This window comes from Typopeltis vanoorti, chromosome 5, assembly GCF_054136105.1.
Source record: "Typopeltis vanoorti isolate ZY-2024b chromosome 5, IOZ_Tvanoo_1.0, whole genome shotgun sequence".
Lineage (NCBI taxonomy): Eukaryota > Metazoa > Arthropoda > Arachnida > Uropygi > Thelyphonidae > Typopeltis > Typopeltis vanoorti.
In genome coordinates, this window is record NC_143553.1 from 130,670,586 (window position 1) to 130,695,503 (window position 24,918).

A 24,918-nucleotide genomic window follows, 5' to 3' on the forward strand; every position below is an offset into this window, starting at 1 on the left:
AACATCCCCACTGGAACTTCCAGGAAGCCAACTGGGATACAATTGCTGCCTGTCTTGACAAATATGTCTGCTGGATCCCTCAAGCAAGCAACAATTACAAGAGATTCGTGGGAGCTGTATTAGCATAGGTAAGAAGACCATACCAAGAGGCTTTCGGAAGGAATATATCCTGAATGGGACGATGACAGTAATAAACTGTATCAAGAATACTTAGAGCGTGTCGATCCTGACATTACAGATGAACTCATTCACAGCCTTGACATCAGCAGACAGAAGAAATGAACTGAGACAGTAGAAAGATTCGATTTTCGGCACTCCAGTAGAAAAGCATAGAGCCTTCTAAGAAAACTAGGTAGGGGCACCCTGACTGCCCGGGAACAATCAGCTATTTCTCCAAACAATATGCATCACATATTGTCAACACATCAAGATATACCACCAAGGACAAACAACACACTCTTCAAATAAAAAAGAGAACTTACATATTTGAAAAATAACAGACCATCAGACCCTTTATATTCGCAACCTTTCACACTTGAAGATATTAACACCGCTCTAATGAATATGAAACCAGGCAAGGGTCCAGGTTTCGATGGAATTCATCCTGATTTCCTGTTGAAGACAGGCCAAAAAACTCTACAGTGGTTGGCTGGCTTTTTCTTTGACATCCTTCAGACTGGTAGACTTCTGAAAGAGTTTAAGAGGACAAAAATTATCCCCATCTTAAAACCAGGAAAAACCTACAACAAACCAGAAAACTACCTACCAATCACCCTGCTTAGGCACTATAAGCTCCTAGAAAGGCTCATCCTCAAAGAATTGTCCCCCAAGATAATAGAACAAGTTCCAGTGGAACAGGCCGGATTCAGACATAAATGAAGCTGCTGTGATCAGGTTTTGTCACTCACCACACATATAGAGGCAGGCCACCAACAATGACTGAAAACAGCTGTAGCTTTTGTAGATCTTACCACAGCTTATGATACAGTCTGCAAGTTGCTCCGTGCAGTCTCATGCAAAACAATAGCAAAACTAATCGATAGCATGCTAAGCAACTGCCTGTTCCAAGTGTGTATGGACGAGAACAAAAGTAAACAAAGAACACTGGATGGATTACCATAACGGTCAGTTCTGGCTCCCCCCCCCTCCTTTTTAGCTCCTACAGCGCAGATTTGCCTAATACAGCCTCCAAGAAGTTTTGCTAAGCCGATGACATTGCTCTAGACACCAGACACACCAATTTTACTACAATGGAAGATACACTAACAAACGACCTTGTAGTCCTAGATGAATACTTCAGCAAATGGAAATTATACCCAAATCCTAGCAAAACAGAAGTTTCATGTTTCTACCTGAACAATAACCAGGCTAACAAAGAACTCATGGCCTACTTCAACCATAAACTGCTATGCTACAACAGATTCCCGAAATATCTGGGCATCACTCTGGATAGAACTCTATCTTTTAAACCACATCTCATTAACACAGCATCCAAGCTAAAAACAAGAAACAATATACTGCAAAAACCATGTGGAACAACTTGGGGTGTCTCAGCAACAATGCTTTGCTGCGTGGCTCTTGGCCTCGTTTACTCTGAAGCTGAATACTGCTCACCCGTATGGCTAAACAGTGTCCATGTGTATTTGGTTGATGCTCAGCTTAACACCACTATGCACCTTATTTCTGGAACTGTAAAATCAACCCCAACCTACTGGCTCCCAGTGCTAAACAACATCCCACCTCCATACATCTGCAGATCCAACTTTCTTCTACATGAATACAGAAAAAATCATGGTAATCCAAAATCTTCCAATCCATGAAGACATCCCACCCCCTAGAAATAAATAGGCTAAAGTCAAGGCACCTTCCAATCTTAACAGCAAAAAATCTTGCAGAGACAAGTTTCAACATGAAGGAGAAGTGGAAAGAGTTCTGGTGTAACACTTCAACAGGGGTCTTCCATGAATTGGTGGCCCGAACACAGATGCCTTTGGGTTTTGACCTACCTCAGAAAACACGATCTACCTTTAACCGAATCTGCACCAATCATGGCAGATGTGCAGACCACCTTTACAAATGGGGCATGATTGCCTCACCCAGGTGCGACTGTCGATCACCTCCCGAAAGGCAATTAATCATATTATAGCAGAATGTGTCCAACGTGCATACAGTGGAAACCTGTCAGACTTCTCCATGCTACACCAAGTGCAGTTGACTGTATAATCAACATAGACATACAGTTGTAGCTTATTCTTGAGTGTCTCTTTTAAGACTGTATTATGTCTTATTATTGTACATATGTCTATTACTATATCCACATACTGAAATGTTCTCCCTGCATAGTTTTCTGTAAGCACTGTACATTAATTCTTAACTACATCCTTAGAAAATTTGTAACTTTTGTCAAAAATGTATTGCAATTTCATTTGTATGAAATTTGTAACACATTTTTTGTGTAATATAATTTATTAGTATGCTGGCAATAAATTTATATCCACATTTGGCTGCAGGCATGAACATTTTTTCACATATAGGTAAAAATGTAGTTCATCCTTAGCTTTTGAATGTGAGTGCATATGAAAGCAGATGCATTCAATAACAAATTATATAATCTGAAACAAAGCAGCACAAGCTCTGTGTATGCACAAACAATACATTTTACTATATATAATATAACACACATTGCATTTATTTATTGCATAATAGCTACTTTATTTTAATCATAACACAATCATATCACATTTAACTTTTTAACTGTCAGCTTTGCAAATATGAGATAGTTTGTTCTTTACACCACGTTCTTTACAAATGCAAGTGACAGTCATTCCAGATTTTAATTTATCAATCACTTCAAATTTTTAGTTTACAGTCAAATGTGTTCTTTTCCTATCTGTCATGGATTAATTTTTAAAAACATTTTGAAAAAATGTGATGTAAAACAAACTACACGTGGCATTTACGTATGTAGACAAATCCACTATATACACACACTATGATTGTATTATTGTACCCTGTGGTAGCCATACATTCTGACATATATGTAATGGAGAAAATACAGAAGTAGTACCAGGCCAACTTACACATTACTTCCACTCGTACTGTCCACTTCCAGTTTATCAGTTCTAACAACATTTCTCATATTTTTATGTTTCCTTTAAGGAAAAAATTATTCTTACAACTTAATTAAGTTGTGTAATAATATACAGATATCACAAAATATTTATTGACATGTTATACTTTTATATCTTGACCATGAGGCAAACAATGCAAAATGGAAAATTTTATCCATTAAATCCAAAATCTAAAACTGGAGTCCATTAACTTAAGGATAAACCTTATTTCAACTGACTCACACTCCCACCAACCCCTAAGAATATGGTACTGTAAAAATGCTGACCACAGAAAGAGAACCAAACCATAATAAGTAGTTAATTCAAAAAGAAAGACTTTTTCTGGAAGACTGCATATGCCATACAAAACATCCCAAATGTTAAGAAATTGCTGTAGAAGATTTGAGAAATCATCATCCTTCAACAAACAAACAGGACAAAAGAGGGCAATAATGTAAGTGTGGTTCTCTTACCATTTAAGTTTTCATTTTTAAGTGAATACGTTCATTGCATGAAATCTTGAAGATGCCTCAAAAATTGAGACAAAAAAGCTGATGTCGATTTTAATTACCTTTATTCATGTGGTTAATAATCATTAAGTAGTCATTAAGTATATCTGACTGACACATAAGTATTAGACTCAGCATGAACTGCTACTCTACCCTGAATCTTCTAATCTGAAAGGTAGATTACAAATAAATGAAGTAGTCCGTAGAAAAATGCTGCAGTAACTATCTTGAGAACCCTTACAAGTGTTGAAAACAAAAATTATAAGGCTGTTGTAATTTTCAGTATGAATTCTCATTCATATATTTGTAAATCTTTTGTAATTTGTGAAGTAGAAGAATTTCTTTTTTCCATATATATATATATATATATATATATGGAAAAAAGAAATATATAATAATAAATAAAAGATATATATATAATGCTAATAATTGTTCTTAATCGATGAAACAGCAGGTCACATAGAGAAGACTGCCCTCTGGTGATGAGTCCCAGGACAGGATCCTTATAGATGCCATGTAATAATAATAACACTTGCAATTTTCATTTAAAATTTAAAAACAGGGCATAATGTTCTATTTTTTTTCTTCATTTTTCTTTTTCTAACATATAAAAGCCACGACTATGGGATACTAAGGCAACTAATGTGAAGTCATTAGCCTCTTTATACAAGCAGTTCAGTCATGAAGTTACTTCACACCAAAACTTTGTTTGCTTACACTTGGATAGAGGATGAAACCAGGAATATAATTTCTTGGCATCTTTAATTTATAGTATAACCAAGTGAAAAAAAATTTTTAATACCATCACAAAACAGAAAGTCAATGTGCTTGCATAAACACACACACACACACACACACACACACACACACACACACACACACACACACACAGTTGAAATATATATTACCCCATAACTCATGTTTAGGGGATGCCCAAGAGTCAAAGCTATATAACTGAGAGGAGACCTCTACATAGCCTTCAAAGAAATGCAGAGAACCGACCAGAGCTTCTGACCTAAAGTCCAATCCACACCTTCTTGCGGTACACCCTGTTAGGTATCTATCTGGATACAGAACAGACAAGGAGGGGCAGGCAATTTGGGATTAACCGACCAAATTGTATTCTTATTGGCTTAAACCAAAATTTCAAATGATGATACAACGTGACAGAATTTCATACCAGCTGGGGGCGTGCCCGGTTAAACAAGACCCCCCCCCGTTGTTTTCGCCACAGAACCAGGGCAAACAGTGAAAAGTCAGCTACTGGAACAAATTCTAAAACTTATCTTACTCAACATTACCAGAGTTGAAGATTGGTACTATCAACATAAGAAGCCTGAATGGCAAAGAAATGAAGCTAGCTGAGGAATTAGATAAGTATCAAATCTACATAATAAGGATTTGAGTGAAACAAAAAAGACAAAAACTGGTGAATCTTTCTTAGCAATAAATACAAAATTTTATATTCAGGCAATAACAATCAAGGAAAAAAGGAGTAGCCATAATATTCAACACAAAATATGATGCTAATCTTCTTGAATGGCAGGCAGTCTCAAGTAGAGTGATGTGGGCAAATATCAGAATGGGGAAATGGACAATGAGACTTATTTGTGCCTATGGTCCCAAAGAAGATTCTACTAAGGTAGAAGTGGAGGAATTTTTTGAGACTTTAGAAAAAGCAACTGACACAATGAAAAATTAAAAGTTGGTCCTTTTTTGGGGATCTAAATAGTAGAGTAGGAAATGATTGTGAGACATACAGAAATATTTTGGGAAAATTTGGAGAAAAGAGCAAAGCTAATAATAATGGCAAATATCTGTTGATTTCTGCTCAGGACATGGACTGGTTATTACTAACACCATGTTCCAACATAAAAATGTGCACAAATTCACATGGAGAGAAGAGGCTAGGAATAAGAAAAGTCTCATTGACTATGTTATTGTTGATAGTGATGTTTTCTCCCTGGTGCAGGACACCAGAGTGTTCAGAGGATTTGAAATTGGAAGTGATCACCATTTAGTCTTGAGAAGGATAAAATTGAATTTCATATAGAAAAGAAGAACATGTAAGAAAGTTTTAAAGCGAATAAAAGTTGAGCAGCTCTCAGATGTGAACTGTAGACTAAAATACACAAAGATTATTGAAGAAAAAATGAAAGAGTTTGAGAACAGGAATCAAACCTTGGAGATTCATTGGCAAACTCTGAAGGAAATGTTGATTGATTCTGCCAGAGAGGCATGTGGTGAGGTTGTGTGCAAGGATAGTAAAATCAAAACTCCATGGTGAACACAGGAAGTTAAAGAGGTAGTGAAGAAAGCTAAACACTGTGTAAAACTAGCTAAACAAAAGTCATGGATTTGGCAAAAACATAGAAAATAAATATCAAGAGGGTGGCAAGATATTCTGGAGGTTGTTGAAGAAGCTCAGAAATGGAGGAAAGAGTGCCGTAAAAGGAATTAGAGAGGATAAAGGTGACATGAAAAACATGAGAAAAAGATATCCTTGAAGTATGGAGTAATTACTTTGAAAAACTGCTAAAAGAAACAAGCAGTGATGACAGCACAGTGGTAAAAAAACACTGACCAGGCATGCAGTCATTAATAGATATCCATATTTGAAGTAGAAAAAGCCTTCCAAATCCTAAAATGTGGAAATGCAGCAGGAGTAGATATTCGACCAGAAATGCTCAAGTATGGAGGTATAAAAGTCATACAGTGGATGCACTGCATAGTTCAGAAGGCCTGGACAGAGGGACAAATTCCAGATGATTGGAGTAGAGCACTCTCATAGTACCCATATATAAAAAGGGAAATAAAACTGAATGTAAGAATTACAGTGGCATTTCATTACTGAGTGTTCCTGGTAAGATATATGCAAGTATACTTGAGAAACGGTTGAGAAGGATTGTGGAAGAGAAGCTTGGTGAAGAACAAACTGGATTCAGGCCAAATAGAGGCTGTCAGGATCAGATTTTCACTTTACAACAGATAGTTGAGAAATCATGGGAATATAACAAAGATCTGTATTTAAGTTTTGTAGATCTGGAAAACACATATGACAAGGTGCCAAGAGAGAAGCTATTCAATACGCTACAGTCATATGGTGTCAATGGGGAATTATATCAAGCGATACTTAGTCTGTATTTGAGTTCTAGGTCAGCAGTTAGAATTGAAGGAAGTACAGGAAGATGGTTTAATGTTAAATCCGGTGTAAGACAAGGATGTACATTACCCCTCTATTATTCATTATCTATATGGATCACATTATGAAGTGGAATTAACCCTGATATCAAAATTGGAGGTGTTAATCTCAGCTCTTTGCTTTATGCAGATGATGTTATACTTCTAAATAAATCTGCTACAAGTCTGCAAGATTCCCTGACTAAACTGAAAAATTGTTGTAATAGATATGGTGTGAAGGTCAGCATTAAAAAGACAAAGACAATGAAAATAGGCAGAAACACTGAAAATATAAACTGCATTGTGAATGGAGAACTTATAGAATACTACTTTGCAGTAGAGTTTGATCTGGCAATTGTGAACTCCTTGTTCTGTAAGAGGGAAGAGCATTTGAATAAGATTTAAAAGTGGCAACAATAGTTCACAGATTGACTACATTTTGACTAGAAGAAAACATCTTAAGGCAGTAACAAATTGTCAAGTAATCCCAACAGATCAAGTGGCACAACAACACCGGCTGCTGTGTGCAGACTTTGAAATAAAGTCAAAGATAAGAACCTTTGGAAGCCATGGGAGGAAGGAAATTAAGTGGTTTCGGTTAAAAAGAGAGAGTGTGAAGTACAGTTTTAGGGAATAGGTGTTAGAGAGGATTTTGGATGGACTAGAAAGTGTACAAGACTGCTGGAGACATAATTCCAAAGTAATTCTAAGCTATGCAATTGAGGTGCTTGGTGAAACATCCGGAAAGATTACAGAGTAGGAGGGTTGGTGGTGGAATAATGATGTACAAGAAGCAGTGACGGCTAAGAGGAAGCAGAAGTGGGATGAGTCAAGAGTGGAAGAGGATAGAGAGAAAAAAGTGAGAAGCCAAGAGAGTTGTTGCACAGGCAAAGGCCATGGCATATCAAGACCTTTATGATCAATTAGAAACAAAGGAAGGACAGAGAAAGATTTATAGATTGGCAAAATGTAGAAATAAGGTATCAAAGGACATCATACAAGTGAGGCAGATCAAAGACTCTGCAGGAAGGGTATTAAGGAAGGATGTAGATATAAGAAACAGATGGAGAATATACTTTGAAGGGCTTTTGAATGAAGAAAATGCAAGGATGGGAGAAGATGGGAGTCTTACGAGGGGATGGTGCAGAACATTAGTAGAGTGGAAGTGAAGGAGGCCATAAACAGGATGAAGAATGGAAAACTAAGTGGCCCCCCCTCACAGGATCCCAGTGGAGGCATGGAAGGCACTGGGGGAAGAGGGAATTGACCTGCTGTGGGACCTGGTAATAAACGTTTGCCAACAGGAAAATATACCTGAGGAATGGAGGAAAAGTACTCTTGTCCCCATCTACAAGGGTAAAGGAGGTTGCACAAGACTAATTACAGAGGAATAAAGTTGATGTCCCACACAACGAAAATCCTAGAAAGGGTCTTGATGAAAGAGTGAGGAAGGAGGTGGAGATTGTAAAGGAGCTGGCTTCATGCCTGGTCGATCGGACAGATGATGGAAAAGTTTCGAGAGAAGCAATGGGAGCTACATCTGGTATTTATTGATCTGGAGAAAGCGAATGATAGATTGCCAAGGCAAGAAGTCTGGAGGTGTCTGAGGGAGAAGAAGATACTGGAGAAATATGTCAGGTTGGTGCAGGAGATATACAGAAATATGACGACAAGTGTTCGAACCTGACTGGGAGTGACAGAAAGTTTTCCAGTGACAGTTGGTTTGCATCAAGGGTCTGCATTAAGTCCATTCCTACTGATCCAAAATTCCTATTAATCGCTTGCTGAAAGTATGTCCTGTAGGGTTGTTACATTCGTTGCAGAATGAATTCATTGATTTATTCCAGTGTCTTATTCCAGAACACTGGAATAAGACACTATTTATTTTAATGACAACACGACGTTTCATCCTAATTGCACAGGTTTGAGTCAGGTGTAAACATACAAACTAGTAAATTAAACAATAATGACTAACAAAAGTAACAAATATTATGTAGTTATAGAAGAAAATAATGTTATTTTAAAATCTTTCTAATTGCATGTTGCACTGTTCAGAACATAATGCGTGTTCACACATTCAGGTACACATGTTTTGGCTAATGAAGGCTAGGATGTATTCAGACAAGTTGATAATTGAGTTGATATTTAGATGCTTAGGATCTAATTTCCAAAGACTCACAGATTTTTCCCTCTGTTGTATCATAGTAATGGTGTAATAGTTCTGATTTATCCCATAACACACAATGTCTCATTTGTGAAGTGTATTGTGGGTCTGAAGAGAGTACACGTGATAGCAAAAACTGAAGCTTTGCTCCAATGATGTTATGTTGTTATCACAGAAGATAAAAACCTGGATTTTCAATGGGTCTTGTGATGTTTTGTGGATCAGAGTATTGATCTCATATTGATAAAGGGGATAAATCCAACTTTGATTTTATATTCCTTAAGTATTTTTCCCATTCTACCATAATTATTTTTCCCTAGTTTTATGGAAACAGAATTAATTTATGGAAGCTTGATGAATCCTCTGTTTTCTTCTTCATAAGAAATTTCTGTGGTCTCATGTTGGTTGAGTAGTTTGGAATGATGTGGTCATTATAGTCATATTGAAGGAAAGTGTTTTTAAATGTCGAAGATTTTTGGCTAGTTCAGCCTTGTCATTGGTGGGCTTTGCTCCTAATGTGGAAATAATACCCAATTTTTAAGGTCTATAATGATGGGATGAGACATGTAGATATCTGTCGGCATGTGTAGGCTTTCAAAATACAGATTTTAATATTTCTGAATTCCTTGATTAGTCGAAGATCCTGAAATAGGAGTGAACTATTAGATTCTAATTCATAAGTCATGTCATGTTAGGATGTTAATGATTCAGGTGCTCATGAAAAAAAAGCAAAAGTGAAGGTAGGTTTCAGACTAAGAATTCGTCAACATGCCTTTTCCATAATTTATTATGATATTCATCTAGGACCTTTCTTTGAATGTTTCCATATAAAGATTTGCTAAAACTGGTGAAAGAGAATTTATTTCTGCCCATGGTTAGACCAGAATTCTGTTCGTATATTGTTTTTATATTTGAAATATCCAAATGAAGTACAGTGTTTGAGGAGTGACATAACCTTCTTAGAGAATTTATCTTGTAGAAATGCAAGTAGATCACCAGTAGGAACACTGGCAAACAGATTAACTATATTAAAGCTTACTAAAATGTCATGTTCATCAACGATAATATTGCTGATGATTGAAACAAAATGCTCAGAAATAATGCAGGATATATATGGATATAGACATCCATTGACTTATATAAAAATGCTCAGAGTTTTTATCAAAGGATAGTGATTGTCCTGTCAGTCTCTTAAGTAGTTCAGCTAAATGTTTGGTAAGAAGATATGTAGGAGAATCTATCTCCTCTACTACTGGACACAGAGGTGTGTCTACTTTATAAATTTTGGGGCTCATATAGATGTGGAGGAAGAGATCAGAGAACTAGTCTGGTTTCTCTGTCAAACTCATAGGTTGTTTTCAAAAGGTTATTGGGGTGATTTTGAAGCTCTCTAGTATAGTCATGATCCACAATATAGTAAGTGTCAGTAATAAAACATTACGATGTCTAATTTTATAGTCATAATCATCTGAGTCAAGGATAACCGTAGTATTTCCTTTGTCTGCAGGCACGATGCTCTCAAATGGACGAATGCTTTAGGATGAACTGCTCTCAATAACTATGGTTATTGAGAACAGTTTGTCCTGAAGGTCAAAGATAATATAAATAGCTCAGTGGAAGTGGTGTTTGCACTCCTCAGCACTAAACTAGTTCAAGTCTATTTGCTGACTAGAGGAACTTTTTCTAAACCTTTTTTCGACTGGTTCCTGAGTTAGTCGATCTCTGGCACAGGCAAGCAGATTTTTTCTCAGGGGTTTTTCATCCCTTAAATTCAAGAAAATTGACCGTAAAACCCAAACTATTTCAGATATTAAAAATATTGTGTTAGGGACCATGAGATGGCAGCACTTGTTGAGCCATCTCTTCACTGCCGCTTAAATTAGTGATAGCTTTGCGCCAGCTATCTCTGATTAGCTAACAGTGGAGATTGAACTGCTTACTCAGTCACCAAAAGTATAGGGTTAAAATGGCCTCACCTATTCCCTATACAGGAAAAGCATCAGCTGATTTTTTTGATATATATATATATATATATATATATATATACATACTGTATTTTTCTGTGTATAAGACGAACCCTACTTTTTCTAATCCAAAATTAAGAAATCAATATTTTAAGCATAAAACAGAACACATTTGATATTTTTTTAAATATTCAAAGTATATTTAGTAATTAGGTAATATTTTTAAGATACATAGTAAGAAATTATGCATCACTCTCAGTTCTGGGCATATCAATTTCTTCGTCACTATTAATTCCAGATATATCACTTTCTTCAACCTCTACTGCACGAAGTGCTGTCTTCTGAGTCCCTGTCTATCTATCTATATATATATATATATATATATATATATGAAATCATCCTAACTTCCATCCATGGTATTGCTGATGCCACATTTCTTGAAGGACTTCACAACCACCTCTTGCTTGACTCCATTCCATGAGTTTAGGACCAATTTGCACACTTCAGTAATGGTTGGTTTTTTTTTCATTCTCTTCCTGTTGGTGTCAAATTATTACATCCTTTTTTTGCATCCATTTATTCCATTCTTCTTTCATCAGAGCTTTGAAGGGCTCATTGACAGAAATACCTAGTGGTTGTAGCTGACCTGCAAGTCCACCAGGAATAACTGCCAGCTGTGTTCACAAATCTGCTGCAAACTTTTTTTTTTTTTCATGTTAAATGTGCTTGGAACTAATCAAACATGAGCAGAGCTGGCCTCTTCGAGAGCCCACAAAGTCTTCTGGACCAAATCTTTGCAAACCAAATAGCCATGATCTCTTCATTCATCCAGCCGTTCTCATGAACTTGGACAAGAGGAAAATGTATATCCAAATGAGAGCACACCAGGTGGTGTGCTCTCTTTCGAATATACGTTTTCCTCTTAAAAATGAGCATAGTAGGCAGTTTGATACCATCTGCACAGCATGAAAGGACAGCAGTATAGTATATCTTTTCATGACCACTTGTTTTGATTGCCAGTGTTTTGCCCCCTTTCATATCAACAGTTCTGTTGGAAGGCATGTCAAAATTGAGAGGCATCTCATCCGTGTTTGCAATCTGACTTGGTTCAAAAGCATATTGTTTCCGAAGTTTTATGACATAGGAGTAAAACTGCTGGATTTTATCCTCATAAGCTGGTGGGATTTTCTGGGCTAACTTGGTTCGTGTTCTGATGGCCAACCCTTCTCTCCTCATGAAGTTGAAGCACCATTTTGCCTTTCCTGTGAAATCAACAATGTTCATTTTCTCTTGCAAACCTTTTTGCTTCATATTGAATAAGCTTGGTTGACACACATATCCCACTCTGGCACTGCTCCATAATCCAAGTCTTAATCCTCTGCTCCAAGTTTGGACATTTTGCTGGTTTTCCTCTTAAGGCCCTCTTTTTTTTTTTGGTAGTTGTTCTTTCTGTTTTCTCCACTGTCTAATCATACGCTCAGCGGGAGGAAGTCCAAACTGTCTCTCTGAAGCTTTATTTCCATGTTCTTTTGCGTAATTGATGATTTTTAACTTGAATTTTGAAGAATATGACAATCGTTTTTTATTTTTGGACATTTTTATGGGCTAGTGCTCAAAATATTGTTAATGCATTAACTTACCAGCCAACGAGTTGCAGTCGTAAGAATGCATTCAGAGTTTAATAAATTTAGTTTAATCCTTTATTCAAGTGTAAGCAAACAAACTTGGCACCTGAAGTATCTTCAGGACTGAGGCAACTAGTGGTAAAGGTGGACCAAGCTCTCATCACTTTTTCTTAGTATCATCCATAATGCTATACTACCCAGATTGGTTTCAACTTTTACTGAGGTCTCGTCAGTGGGAACCAGATCTAGAGGTGGTGATACTAAGGTAGAAGTAAAGGAGAAGTCATATTTACCTATACGAACTGCCAAAAGGTGTCTCACCTTATTATTAGATTATTCTGGCTTTAGAGAAAGATGTTGGAAGTTTTTTCCACTAACCAAGTGGGAAAAATCTTCCAACATCTTTCTTTAAATCCACTGTTAGAATCAGCCATTAATGACGGCAATCTACAGAGTTAACAAAGGCTAGTGATTGGCAGAAGCCTGTTCATGGAGACAAGGTATCAGAAGTTTTGTCACAGCAACCGCAGGTCTTTCAACCGGTTACCCCCCCCCCCCCCCCCCGTGTATAAAACGACCCCAATTTTTGGTCTGAAAATTTTAGAAAAAAGTACTGTCTTATACACAGGAAAATATAGATAGATAGATATAAATCAGTATACAAGAAACATATTTTAGAATATTTATTTCTGCCTATTAGAATTTTTTTTTCCTGTATACAGAAACATACATGAAAATGATCAATATCATACGGATGTTAAAATTGACTGTACACACAAGTTTTACCTTTTTGAACATCTCTGTCTAGGAGTTCATCAAATAACCTTTCCTGAACTGCTGTTGAAAAATCTTCTATTTCTGCAAGCAATAAAAACATTCATAAATGAAAGTGTTACGCCCCAATCTAACATACTATATTAAGCGATGATATAATTTCTGCAAAAGATTAATGAAATAAAAATAACATCAAATAACATTTTAAAAAAAATTATTAGATAAAGGTTTTCTTATTTAAAAAGATTTAATTAGCCAAGTGACTCTGAAATTAAAAGGTCTTGCATAAGATCCACAAATTTCTTGAGATTCATTTAAAATTATGTAACTAGAATTTTCTTCATGAGATAGATAAGACATAAGCTGTGCTATGCAGAACTGTTCAATACTTCTGCATAGCATAGCTTATGTCTTATGAAGAAAGTTATGTTTTATGTGATAGTTCTGCACGATGAAATTCTTTTGCTGGATTGGTTGGCCAAGTAGGATATTCAGTCTCCAACCAACATGCCATGGATTTGAATCTCGGCATGGTATGGGTGTTAGTGTTGTATTTAAGTGGGAGATGAATTTTGTTGCCTGGTTATTCATAAAGTGCTTCCTGGTATAAACAACACCAAGAAGAGCATATATAATTAATTTATTGAACTTATTAATATTTCACTGGTTTTCTATGCAGTATCTTCAGAACACAAATTACAACTATGACAAGTATGCCAATCAAAAAGATAGTTATAGAAACAATACAAATTATAACTGAAAAAAAAACTTATGTCCTAGCATAGTACCATCTAGGAGATAGATAACCATTACGTCAATTTAAAGAAGTCAGGCTATATTATAAAAATTACAATTAATTATATTTTTCTTCTTGGTATTATTTATATTGTGCATCACTGTTATGAATAACTAAATCTACTGAAACAGAACTACTTCAGTTTTTGGATAAAATGAACTCCTTATACAGTTCACTATTGAGTGTCAATCTTACAATAGTCTTCCCATCCTGGATACCCTGATAATTCGTAACTCTACTGGTAATATTGAATTTTCCATTTACAGGAAGCCATCCTTCACTGTTAGGTATATCCATACATATAATTTTGATTAAATGTAATCAATGATAATTTAGTACTGCAGATATTTTGGCATGAGTATAACAAGTCATTATCAGTACATAAGTAATTCATGGGTTTGTGCTCCACCCTCTACACTGATTATGTCCTGTTGGATGTCCAGGCCAGAATATCTGCATTAATCAATTATTAAATATTCCTTTGTCAGTGCATTTCTGATAATCTTTGTTTGTGAATAAGTTCAAGAAGTGGCATGGCTGTGTGGATTAATTTAGGTACCATGCAACAAGTCTCTGAACTCCATGGAATATTCTTAGAATAACCTCAAAGCGGACAAGGGTACTGCTACAGTTATCTTAAACAGCACACTGAGTATGATGCCAGCATTTTGTCTATTTGGACTCTCTACTTGCTTAGAAACAGATTATGCTACTTCGTCTTCACATAATAAGATAATGATCTAATTGCATGCACGTTTCGCTGTCAATAGACAACAAAACATGTTGGAGAAACACTCTTTAATGAATAAAAAAAAATCTACCAGTCAAACTTGGTCAATTGTTAAAGTTGATATAAATCTACTCGTAGATTTATAGAATTAGTTAAAAAAAGTATTATCTTGAAGGAGAGACAAAGAAACAGTTATGTCCTTAGAAAAGCTAAAATGCAAGAAAGCCTTGCTTTCAAATAAATTATTTTTCTGAACAATTACACAGATAATTCTATAATTCCTGAATTTCTAAAGAATCTAAGAAAATGTACATTCTGCAAAAGCACAGAGGATATACAGAAATGCAAGTTTTGCTCTTCTGCAAGCCAAAATACAAAAATAGTTAGATTGGAGTTGTTCTCCATTGAACAAAAAGCATATTACCTACATAATATCCTGGAAAATTCAATCTATAGTGTTGCATATGAATATATGCAACACTATAGATTGTAGTGTATGGTCTCAAGAGTAGAAAAAGATTCTAAATACAGACTATCCAAAAAATTCAAGCATTTATACAATATAGTTCACAGAAATACCAACTCTCTGACTTCTATAAATTTGTATTAAATTGTTCTAACTATAATCTTACTGATATAGAAGCTTCAGTTCTAAGCAATAACTACAAGGCACATTCAAAAAGTTGACACAATGGTTAATGTTAAAAAAGCAACTGAGTTCCTATCATCATATGAGGAAGCATGAACCATAAGGTTACTTAGTGCTTCCATTTTATTAGTAATATCACAACATTAGAGGACACTTTTAAGAAGTTATGTGACAATGATGAAATCATCATCATACTTAAATCAGACAAAGGAAATTCAATAGTCATTTTCGATAGTGTGGATGTGAGAAAAAGATCTTTTCTGTGTTATCGGATTATTCCGCATATAAAGAAATGGATCATGATCCCACTTGGTCGTTACAAGCAAAATGGCATAAGCTCTAATACATTTGAATATTTACAGACAACTGGAGTTAAGGCACCGTTCACTCCCAGATTGTATGGAGTGCATAAAGTAGACATCCCCTCTGTACAGTAGTGGGTGGATGAGACTCTTCTACATATTTTCTTTCTAAACACCTATCAAAACTCCTCAAGCCACATATCGATCACTCAAACTTCTACTTGGAAAGCTCTATGCATTTTGTAAAGAAACTTTCAGACATACAGATTACCCCATCAGATATTAGCTAGTTTTTAGACACAGTTTCGTTGTTTCTATGTGTTTCTGTGTAGAAGAATTCATTAGTTTCGTATGGTGATTCAACGGCTGTGAGCCCCTTTTCTTATGGAGAGGTACAGCACCACCTCAACCCCCCCCTATTTTTATCCGGGCTCGGCATAGCTGACAATTCAGACCTATGGCTGGAGGGATTGTCTTAAGTACTCCTGACTGTATCCATGTGTGGTCACAGAGTCAGTGTGCCTGATTGTGGGATGAAAAACCCCAGATAAACTGGGGGTGGGGAACCCTGCTGTTCACTCCAAAGATCGGCTAACTTGGCTGAAGAAGATCCTTAAGCTCCTCACGTTGTTGACGGGAATCGAACCTAGGATACTCCTTCCCCAGGCATATGGTTGTGAAGTGCATAGCCACTAGGCTAACCGTACGGATGTAGAAGAATTGATTGATATCCTTGCACACCAATTTCCTCCTGGCATTACATTTTTCCATCATTGCCTCAAATATTCATTCTTTACTTGGAAAGGAAGATTTTACTACCAAAAATATGGTCTGGCAATCTGCTTCTCTTTCCTCTCATCAGCAAATTTACATATGAAAAACTTTGAAGAAAAAGCTATAGCACACCCCTAAACACATGTTTAGTGGAGATGTGCTGATGATATTTTTATTACATGGAAGCATACCTAGAAAGACATTGAAGATTTTGTAAATTCCTGAATAATCACTATCCGAAAATCAAATTCACATTAGAAATAAGAAAAAGGATAGTAAATTACCATTCCTAGATATCCTTGCCAAAAAAAAAAAAAAAAAAACATCACTGAGGATTAATATTAAAAGCTGACAGAAAACATACAAGATTTTCACTTTATGCCAGATAGAGAAATTTGCCAGACTGAGAAATCATGGAAATTGAAAGAAATACAGAAAGATGGTTTGAAGTAAAATCAAGGTAAGACAAGGATGCATATTATGAAAGAAAGTGACATTAGGCATTAATTAGAATTGGAGATGTCAAACTTTACTCTTTGCTTTATGCAGATGATGATATACTCATAAATACATCTATCCTTTCCTTTAGTGATTAGCATTCATTTCAGTAAAATTATGGAGACTACAACAGTGTCAGGAATAATTACTTTAATTTCCCAACATTTTGATCTTCACATTAAGGTCATCATCATCTGCAGTAAACACACACACACACACACACACACACACACACACACACACACACACACACACACACACACACACACACACACACACAAGGGTTTTTTTTTTTTTTTATGTTGAGCCCATACATGAGAGGCTGGTTTGATCAAACTATAGTATGTTAGTACCATATATGGGTAGTGAGTTAGGAAAGGAGAAACTTGTTAATATTTGATTTAAAAGTCTGTATATTGTATTCCTTGGGAAATACATCAGGGGTAAGACTGTTCCACAGTACAGCAGTAGCAGGGATGAAGGAGGAGGAAAAGAAACTTGTTCTGTGGGTTTCAAGGTGTACTGCGAAAGGATGTTGGGCAGTAGCTGTATATGTTCCAATGGGCTTAATACTGAGTTGGGGAATTATTGATGCTATTTCAAATGAACATTTGCCATGGAAATATTTATAGAATACATAAATTGCAGAGAACCAAATATCTATGTGAAAGTGAGTTGATAAGAGATGGGTCATTTATCAACCTAACTGCTCTCCTCTGTATTGAGTCCAGCATTTTGAGGTGAAGTTGAAACCTTTTAGGAGCCCCACTCCAAGTGTGAGAATAGTATTTGATAGCTGGGCAGATTTGTGATTTGTATAAGGTTAACAGCTGTTTACAGGTGAAGTAATGGTCTTGAAAGAGAAATCCTAGGTTTTTGGAAGCTGTGGATGCATGGTTGTGATGTGTTTATGCCAGGAGAGGCCTGATGTTAGGGTAATTCCAAGAAGAAAAATCTCATCTTGTCTGGAAATTTGAGTGTTATCAAAAATAATACTGGGGAAAATGGTTCTTTTTTGTGAGGAATAAGACAGAACTGGGTTTTGCTAGCATTGAAGTTGATGAGGTTATCTGAGCCCCATTGGAGGATGGCATGGAGGTCAGAATTGAGGGCAGTGGTGGTTGATGTTCTGTAGGTTGAAGTGAGTTGTGTAGAATAAGGTTTGTCAAATGAAAGGGAGGAGTACGATGTGCTGTCATCTGCAAAACTGTGTATTGAGTTGGAGGTCAACTGCAGTAGATCATCGATATACAGAAGGAAGAGGGTTGGTGAGAGAACAAAACCTTGTGGAACCCCAGCATTAGTTGGATGATGAGAGGATAGGGAACCATCTACCATCACACACACACACACACACACACAGTGTGAGTCCAGACAGAAAGCTGGCAATCCAACTGCAGAAATCCTTAGATAGTGTCCAAATAATAGAAGTTTGCTTTGTAAGCCTTTGTGCCAGATCCAGTCAAAAGCTTTGGAGATATCAAGTGCAACCACTTGAGATTTTACAAATAGCTCCATGGCATTTGTCCAGAGATGGGTGATACATGAGAGTAGATCTCCTGTTGATTGGCACAGACGGAATCCATACTGGTGGTCACTTAATAGCTGGGTGACTTCAAGATTGTGTTGGAGTTGAGAATTGATGATTTTCTCCATCATTTTAGATAGGACTGAGGTGAGTGAGATAGGGCAGGTAGTTAGATGGCAGTGATTTGTCACCCTTCTTAAGAATGGGTTGAATATAGGCCAATTTCCAGGCTTTGGGATAAATACCAGTGGAGTAAGAGAGAGTATGTACAGGCAGCATAGGATAGGAGTCAGTTCTGATGCACAGACCTTCAAGGACAATTGGAGCAATGCCATCAGGGCCAGGAGACTTTTGTTGTGTCTAATTTAGACAATAAGTTTCTGATCTCTTTCTGGCAAAAGGATATAGTGGGCATTGTATGTTGGGCAGTTGGAATGACTTGTGGGGGGGGGGGGGACATTTGCCATTGTCGGTTATGTGTGCATTGGACGCAAAGTGTGAAGCCAGGAGATTAGCATTTTCTGTGGATGACGATGAAATAGAGCCATCTGGTGGGAATAGTGTAGGACAAAAGTTATGACCAATTGCTTTGGCAAGAGACCAAAAGGCTGCCATTTGGGCAGGCTGCAAGTTTACTGCTTTCTGATTGTTCAAATTCTGTTTTGGAAGCATTGATAGTTTTCTAGCATCTATTCTGGGCTTGAGTATAAGCAATGAAGGAGTATGGAGTTGTGTGGCACACTGTTTGCGACCTTCCTCTCTGAAACTGCACCTGTGAAGTGAAAACAATTTATCCCCACTGTCCACTCCTTTCAGACTTGCCCTGATGTAAACCAGTTGTGGTATGCTTGATTTTTCATTTGCACAGCCTTGGCACATCTTTTGTAGAACTAAGGTTTAGATAAGGGATGGCAATTCAGAGAAGTGTGGGGAATGTATGTTTCCATGCCAGTGAGGTTTACTTTGGTGATATGTTCGGTGCATATGTTTGGATTGGAAGATTGGAAACAATAGTCCAAATGTGGGAATGATGCATAGTAGTCTCGGGGGCTGTCCCAGTTGGTACTGTTATAATGCCAAACTACTGTGTAAGCATTGTTGCATGGGGGAAGAGATGAGCACTAGATTGTAGTCAGAATTAGCGGGGGGGGGGGGGCCCTCACAACATTCACAGCGTATTTGGAAGGGTCATTGGTAAGGAAGAGATCTATGGTATTTTGGGAGTGGTTTGGGTTATCTGATATTCTGGTTGGCATGTGAATAATTTAAGGTTGTTAGTGATTGCAAATGTTTCAGCATTTCTGTCTGCAAGATCACTACAACGGAGGAGGAAAGCCAGTTAGTGTTTTGGACATTAAAATCTCCTAGGAGGATGATTTCACTGTTAGGAGAGTGGGATTGGAGAAAATCAATTTTTAAGGAGAGGAAATTAAAGAGCTCAGAGTGATTGGTGGCATTAGAAGAGTGATAGAGACAGCAGATGTATTTAACTGAGTAGGGAAGGGATATTTTCAACTAAAGAAGGTCAAAGTTAGGCGATTCTAGATTAGATGCTCTCTGGCAGGGTATGTCAGAGCAGATAGATGTGCAGAACATCAGTCTTGGATCGAAAGGAGCTAAACAGTGTGTAGTTGGGAAGGTTGAGATGGATAGTACTGGGAGGTGGTGAGATTTGAGTTTCTGCTAAAAAGAGTAAGTGGGGTTTGGTGGACTGCAGATGGTAGTTGACACTATTAAGGTTGGAGTTGAGGCCATGGATGTTATTGAACTGCATAATGGTCTCCTTTGTGGCTAATAGAAGCATCACTTGATTTTTGCACTAGTTTAGCTTGTTTGTAGTCTATGATCCAACTGTTGTCTCCATTTTGGCATTTTTCTTCAAGTTGTCTTCAAAGTTGGCATTTTTTCCCTCTGGGCAAATGTTAAGTCAGGTTGAGCACATACGTCCAATTAGAGGCAAGTGTTCTTTAACCTGTTGTTTATCACTCTTATTAATTAAAATGCACTTATTGGTGTGTCATGGGTCACTTTCAAGAGACGTGGAAAGTTCATTCCATCCTTTTTGTTTATAGGTCTGAAACAATTGCATTTGACGATGTTTCTGAGATTGAAGTTGCTTTCTTCTGCAAATTTGTTGACATCTCTTTTAATGATTTACCATTTTCCATTGGAAAGTTCAGATAACAGTATGCTGCTACTATATATTTGGTTTTATCCTTTATCCAAGTGTAAGCAAGCAAAGTTTGTGCCTGAAGTACTTTCAGGATCAGTCATCTCGTAGTAAAGGTGGTATAAGTTCTCATCACTTGCCTTAGTATCCTATAATGCAAAGCACATCTCCTTGTGGATATGTATAATGCTTCACTAAAAACACACGTATAACCAGTGATTAGTTTTAATACATAAATATTTCATCCCAAGTATCTTGGGACATCCTCAGTACAGTAATTCAAACAATACTAGGTACATACAGTCAGGGTGCATGATTACAATGGAATCTCAATAAGCATACAGTAACATGTTATAGAAGTAAATTAAAAAATAAAAAAAACATATATAAAGAGACTATTTTACACAATTTTGGATAACAATTTCCCATACTTTAGGAATAGTAAGAACATCGTTGAGGTTTAAATTTGGTCTGTGTAGTAGGGCTTCAGCACTTTCTTTATACAGACATTCATGTTTAAATAAAGATCTTTATTTAAACATGAATGTCTATATCAGTGGTGGCGAACCTTTTTATGTGCACGTGCCAAAAACTTACAAATCAAGTTGATGACGTGCTGGGAAGTTTTTAGTAGGGGAAAAATTAATAGAAAATCTATTGATTAATTTATAATAATATATAATATTTTATAAATAATATTTTATTTTATTTATAATATTTATTTATATATAAATTTATAATATTATCAGTGTAAAATTGATTATTATATTATTAAATTGATTTTAATGTTGGCTTGAAAAAAAAAAAAAAACGGTAGTGAGAAAAATATTTATACATTGTAACTCACTATAAGTTAGCCGAGCAGGAGAAGCTCAACTTGTCGGTGAAATGCTTACTGTATTTACTCGAATATAACTAGCCCTAACGCCCCTGATTTTACTTAACGAAAAAAGACATCAAAAAGTTTTGCATATTATCTCGCACACGAAAAATGTTCAAACATGTTCACGTCGAGGCGTCAATAACTCGCCCTCCCCAAAGCCATTATACTGCAAGAAAAACAAGTGCAGTTTTATTGTATCCCTGAACAAGGTATAGAGGCTTTTGCGTTCCGTGTAATATATTTCTCAACAAATAGTGTGATTTATTAGTTTGCACCGTTTTTATTTAAGCTGTCTCTAACTGCACTATTATTGTTTCCTCCCACAGAAACTTGAGTCTGCTGTACAGACTCAAGTCAACAACTGTGTTTCAGTGCAACCATGTGTTGCACTCAAACACAGTATCTAACTAAAAACTCTCGTCCAATTTTTCAATTACATGAAATAAGTGTTTGTTTTATTGCATTTGAAATTCTCGATGTCATTATGGCAGATCACAAAGACGAACTTCAAATAAAATTCTACCACGAATAAACATGCCATATAATTACAGTGACCATACGTCCTTTATTTAAGAGGAAGTCCTTTATTTCACTGCTCTGTCCTTTAGATTTTTTTTTCCCTAAAATGGCCATTTTGCCTTTATTTTGTAAATTGAAATGGTAAATTGAATACTAATGCCAACATATTTAAAGATGCAATTCATAAATTTTACCAAACCTGCATTGCTTATTTAAATAACTGGGACAGCTATTTCGTGGATATGGAAGTACAGTAGGACCTCTGTATCCGCGGTTCAATATCCACGGTTTCACTTATCCGTGGTCAACCTCGGTTCGAAGATATTAACATACGAAAGGTCAACTTACGAAACTTTCATAGTCTCTACAAACATTCGGCTTTGAAATAATGGATCTAATATCCACTTTGCTCATGTAATTTTACATCACCGAAATGAAGCATTACGCTCTTTCTTTTAGTAATAGACAGTTCGGCTGATCGCAAAGATTGTCCAACACCAGGGCAACTTGTTGCAAAGATGGAGAAAGCTCCACACATCTGAGGTAGATAAGATTCCGTTCACATTCAGATAACTTTATTACAGTATGTTATAATTGTTCTGTTTTATTATTAGTTATTGTTGTTAATCTCTTACTGTGAGCAATTTATAAATTAAACTTTGTCACAGGTATTTATGTCTAGGAAAAAAACATAGTATATATATATATATATATATATATATATATAGGGTTCGCTACTATCAGCAGTTTCAGGTATCCGCGGAAGACGATGGAAACAAACTCGGCAGATATGGGAGGCCTACTGTATTTGAATGGGTCCTACTATGAGTAATCCCTTTGCGGGCGAAGATCGAGGAAAGCGTTTTGTTCATTTCCAGTCACTGGAACTTAAATATAAATGACGCCGAACTATTTGATGAAGTTTCGTGTATTAAAAGTTATGTCACCAGTGAAAAGATCGAAGAATGGCGACAAATGACATAGTAGGGTTGAATATTTTAAATATTTCAGATAAATATGTATTGTTTAAAAATATTTTAAAAATTGTTGAATTTTGCTTATACCTCACTGGATCTAAATGCCTCCCCCACTGAACAAGTATTTTCATTAGAGAAAAATATGTGGACCAGTGGAAAAAAAACAATTAAAAATTGAAACATTGAAAGCATGCATTTATACCAAATGGAAATTTGACATGAATTGAATACAGTTTTATGAATTTTTAAAACACAAACCTGATTTATTAAAAAAAAAAAGTTCATTCTTGTGTAAAGTATCAAAATTAAATTTTTTAAGTAATAATATAATTATTTAAAATGCTATGTATATGCTTATATTTTACAATATACGCTTGTAAAGCTTTATAAAGCTTTTTAGTTTTAGTGAAACAAACAAACGCAACCTTTTTTTAAATTTATTATGAAACAATTTCTAATTTGTCCATTATTTTCTCCAAAAAAATATGGTCACTGTACATATAATGCGTGTATGAGTTCGCCTGATAGTTCAACCTAAACAAGCACGAATAAAATTTTACTAAGGGTTGAAACTTTGTGCAAGTTCAGCCCGCTGGTAATGAGAAGTTCCGTCGGAACGATAAATGACACTGCGTCGTGAATGTGTTAAAACTAGGAAATATATAGTGAATGTTGTTATGACAGTTTCAGATGTTATGGAATTCAGCTGAAGAGAATTAGCATTTCAACCCAACACTTGTCGGTTGCCTTTGTCGTTGGGTCGCGTGATCTTTTGTTAATACCGCACCAATCATATGCACGTCTTCATAGCTGCTCTCTCGTGTAAAACAAAATTTAACTTGTACGTATTGTAATAATTTTAAAAAAAAAGTTGAATAATTTATAAGCATATAAAAGGAAATCCTTTTATATAAACCTGTAAATTGTTGACGTGCCACCTCTGGCACGTGTGCCATAGGTTCGCCATCTATGGTCTATATAAGGAAAGTGCTGAAGCCCTACTACACAGACCAAATTTAAACTGCAATGACGTTCTTACTATTCCTAAAGTATGGGAAATTGTCATCCAAAAATGTGTAAAATAGTCTCTTTATATATGTTTTTTTTTTTTTTTTTTTTAATGCACGTGCATTGAGATTCCATTGTAATCATTCACCGTAACTGTATATTATTCCTAGTATTGTTTGAATTTCTGTACTGAGGATGTCTCAAGATACTTGGGATGAAATATTTATGTATTAAAACTAATCATTGTGGTTATACGTGTGTTTTTAGTGATGAATTCACCACAGGTTTCATTATATAAAAATGTATAATGCTATGCATTAAAGGAAGGGTCACTACCCAGACCGGTTTTGAACTTTATTGAGGTCTCATCAGCAAGAGCCAGACATGAGGTGGTGATACTAAGGTGGAATTTGGAGAAGTGATATTTACCTATGCGAGTTGCCAAAGGGCATCACACCTTATTATTAAAATTCTCTGGATTAGAGATAAGATAAAGAAAAAATTTATCTCTAATCCGGAGAATTTGAAAAATAGGGTGCGATATCTTCACACAACAGTTGGAGAAACCAACACCAATCATCTTCTTCACCAACTTGAGGCTCGCCAATTACCACCAGTATGGATTCTGCGACTACTAATACACAAGAGATCACCTTGCCATAATCATTCACATTCAGACACAAGTCATGGGAAATGGTTTGGAGAAATTTAAGTGTCTGCTCTTGACATTTCTAAAGCATCTGATATTGTTTGGCAAG

At 36.1% G+C, this 24,918-nt stretch overlaps 1 protein-coding gene across 2 annotated transcripts in view; it reads right to left on the reverse strand.

The window, feature by feature from the left end:
• trbd (ubiquitin thioesterase trabid) overlaps positions 1 to 24,918 on the reverse strand; it is a 320,379-nt gene that overhangs the window by 132,583 nt on the left and 162,878 nt on the right. For both annotated transcript variants that reach the window (XM_090393330.1, XM_090393331.1), the window contains one exon: positions 13,339 to 13,410. In XM_090393330.1, coding sequence (XP_090249456.1) covers positions 13,339 to 13,410 — 72 coding nt within the window. The remainder of the gene's footprint in view (positions 1 to 13,338; positions 13,411 to 24,918) is intronic.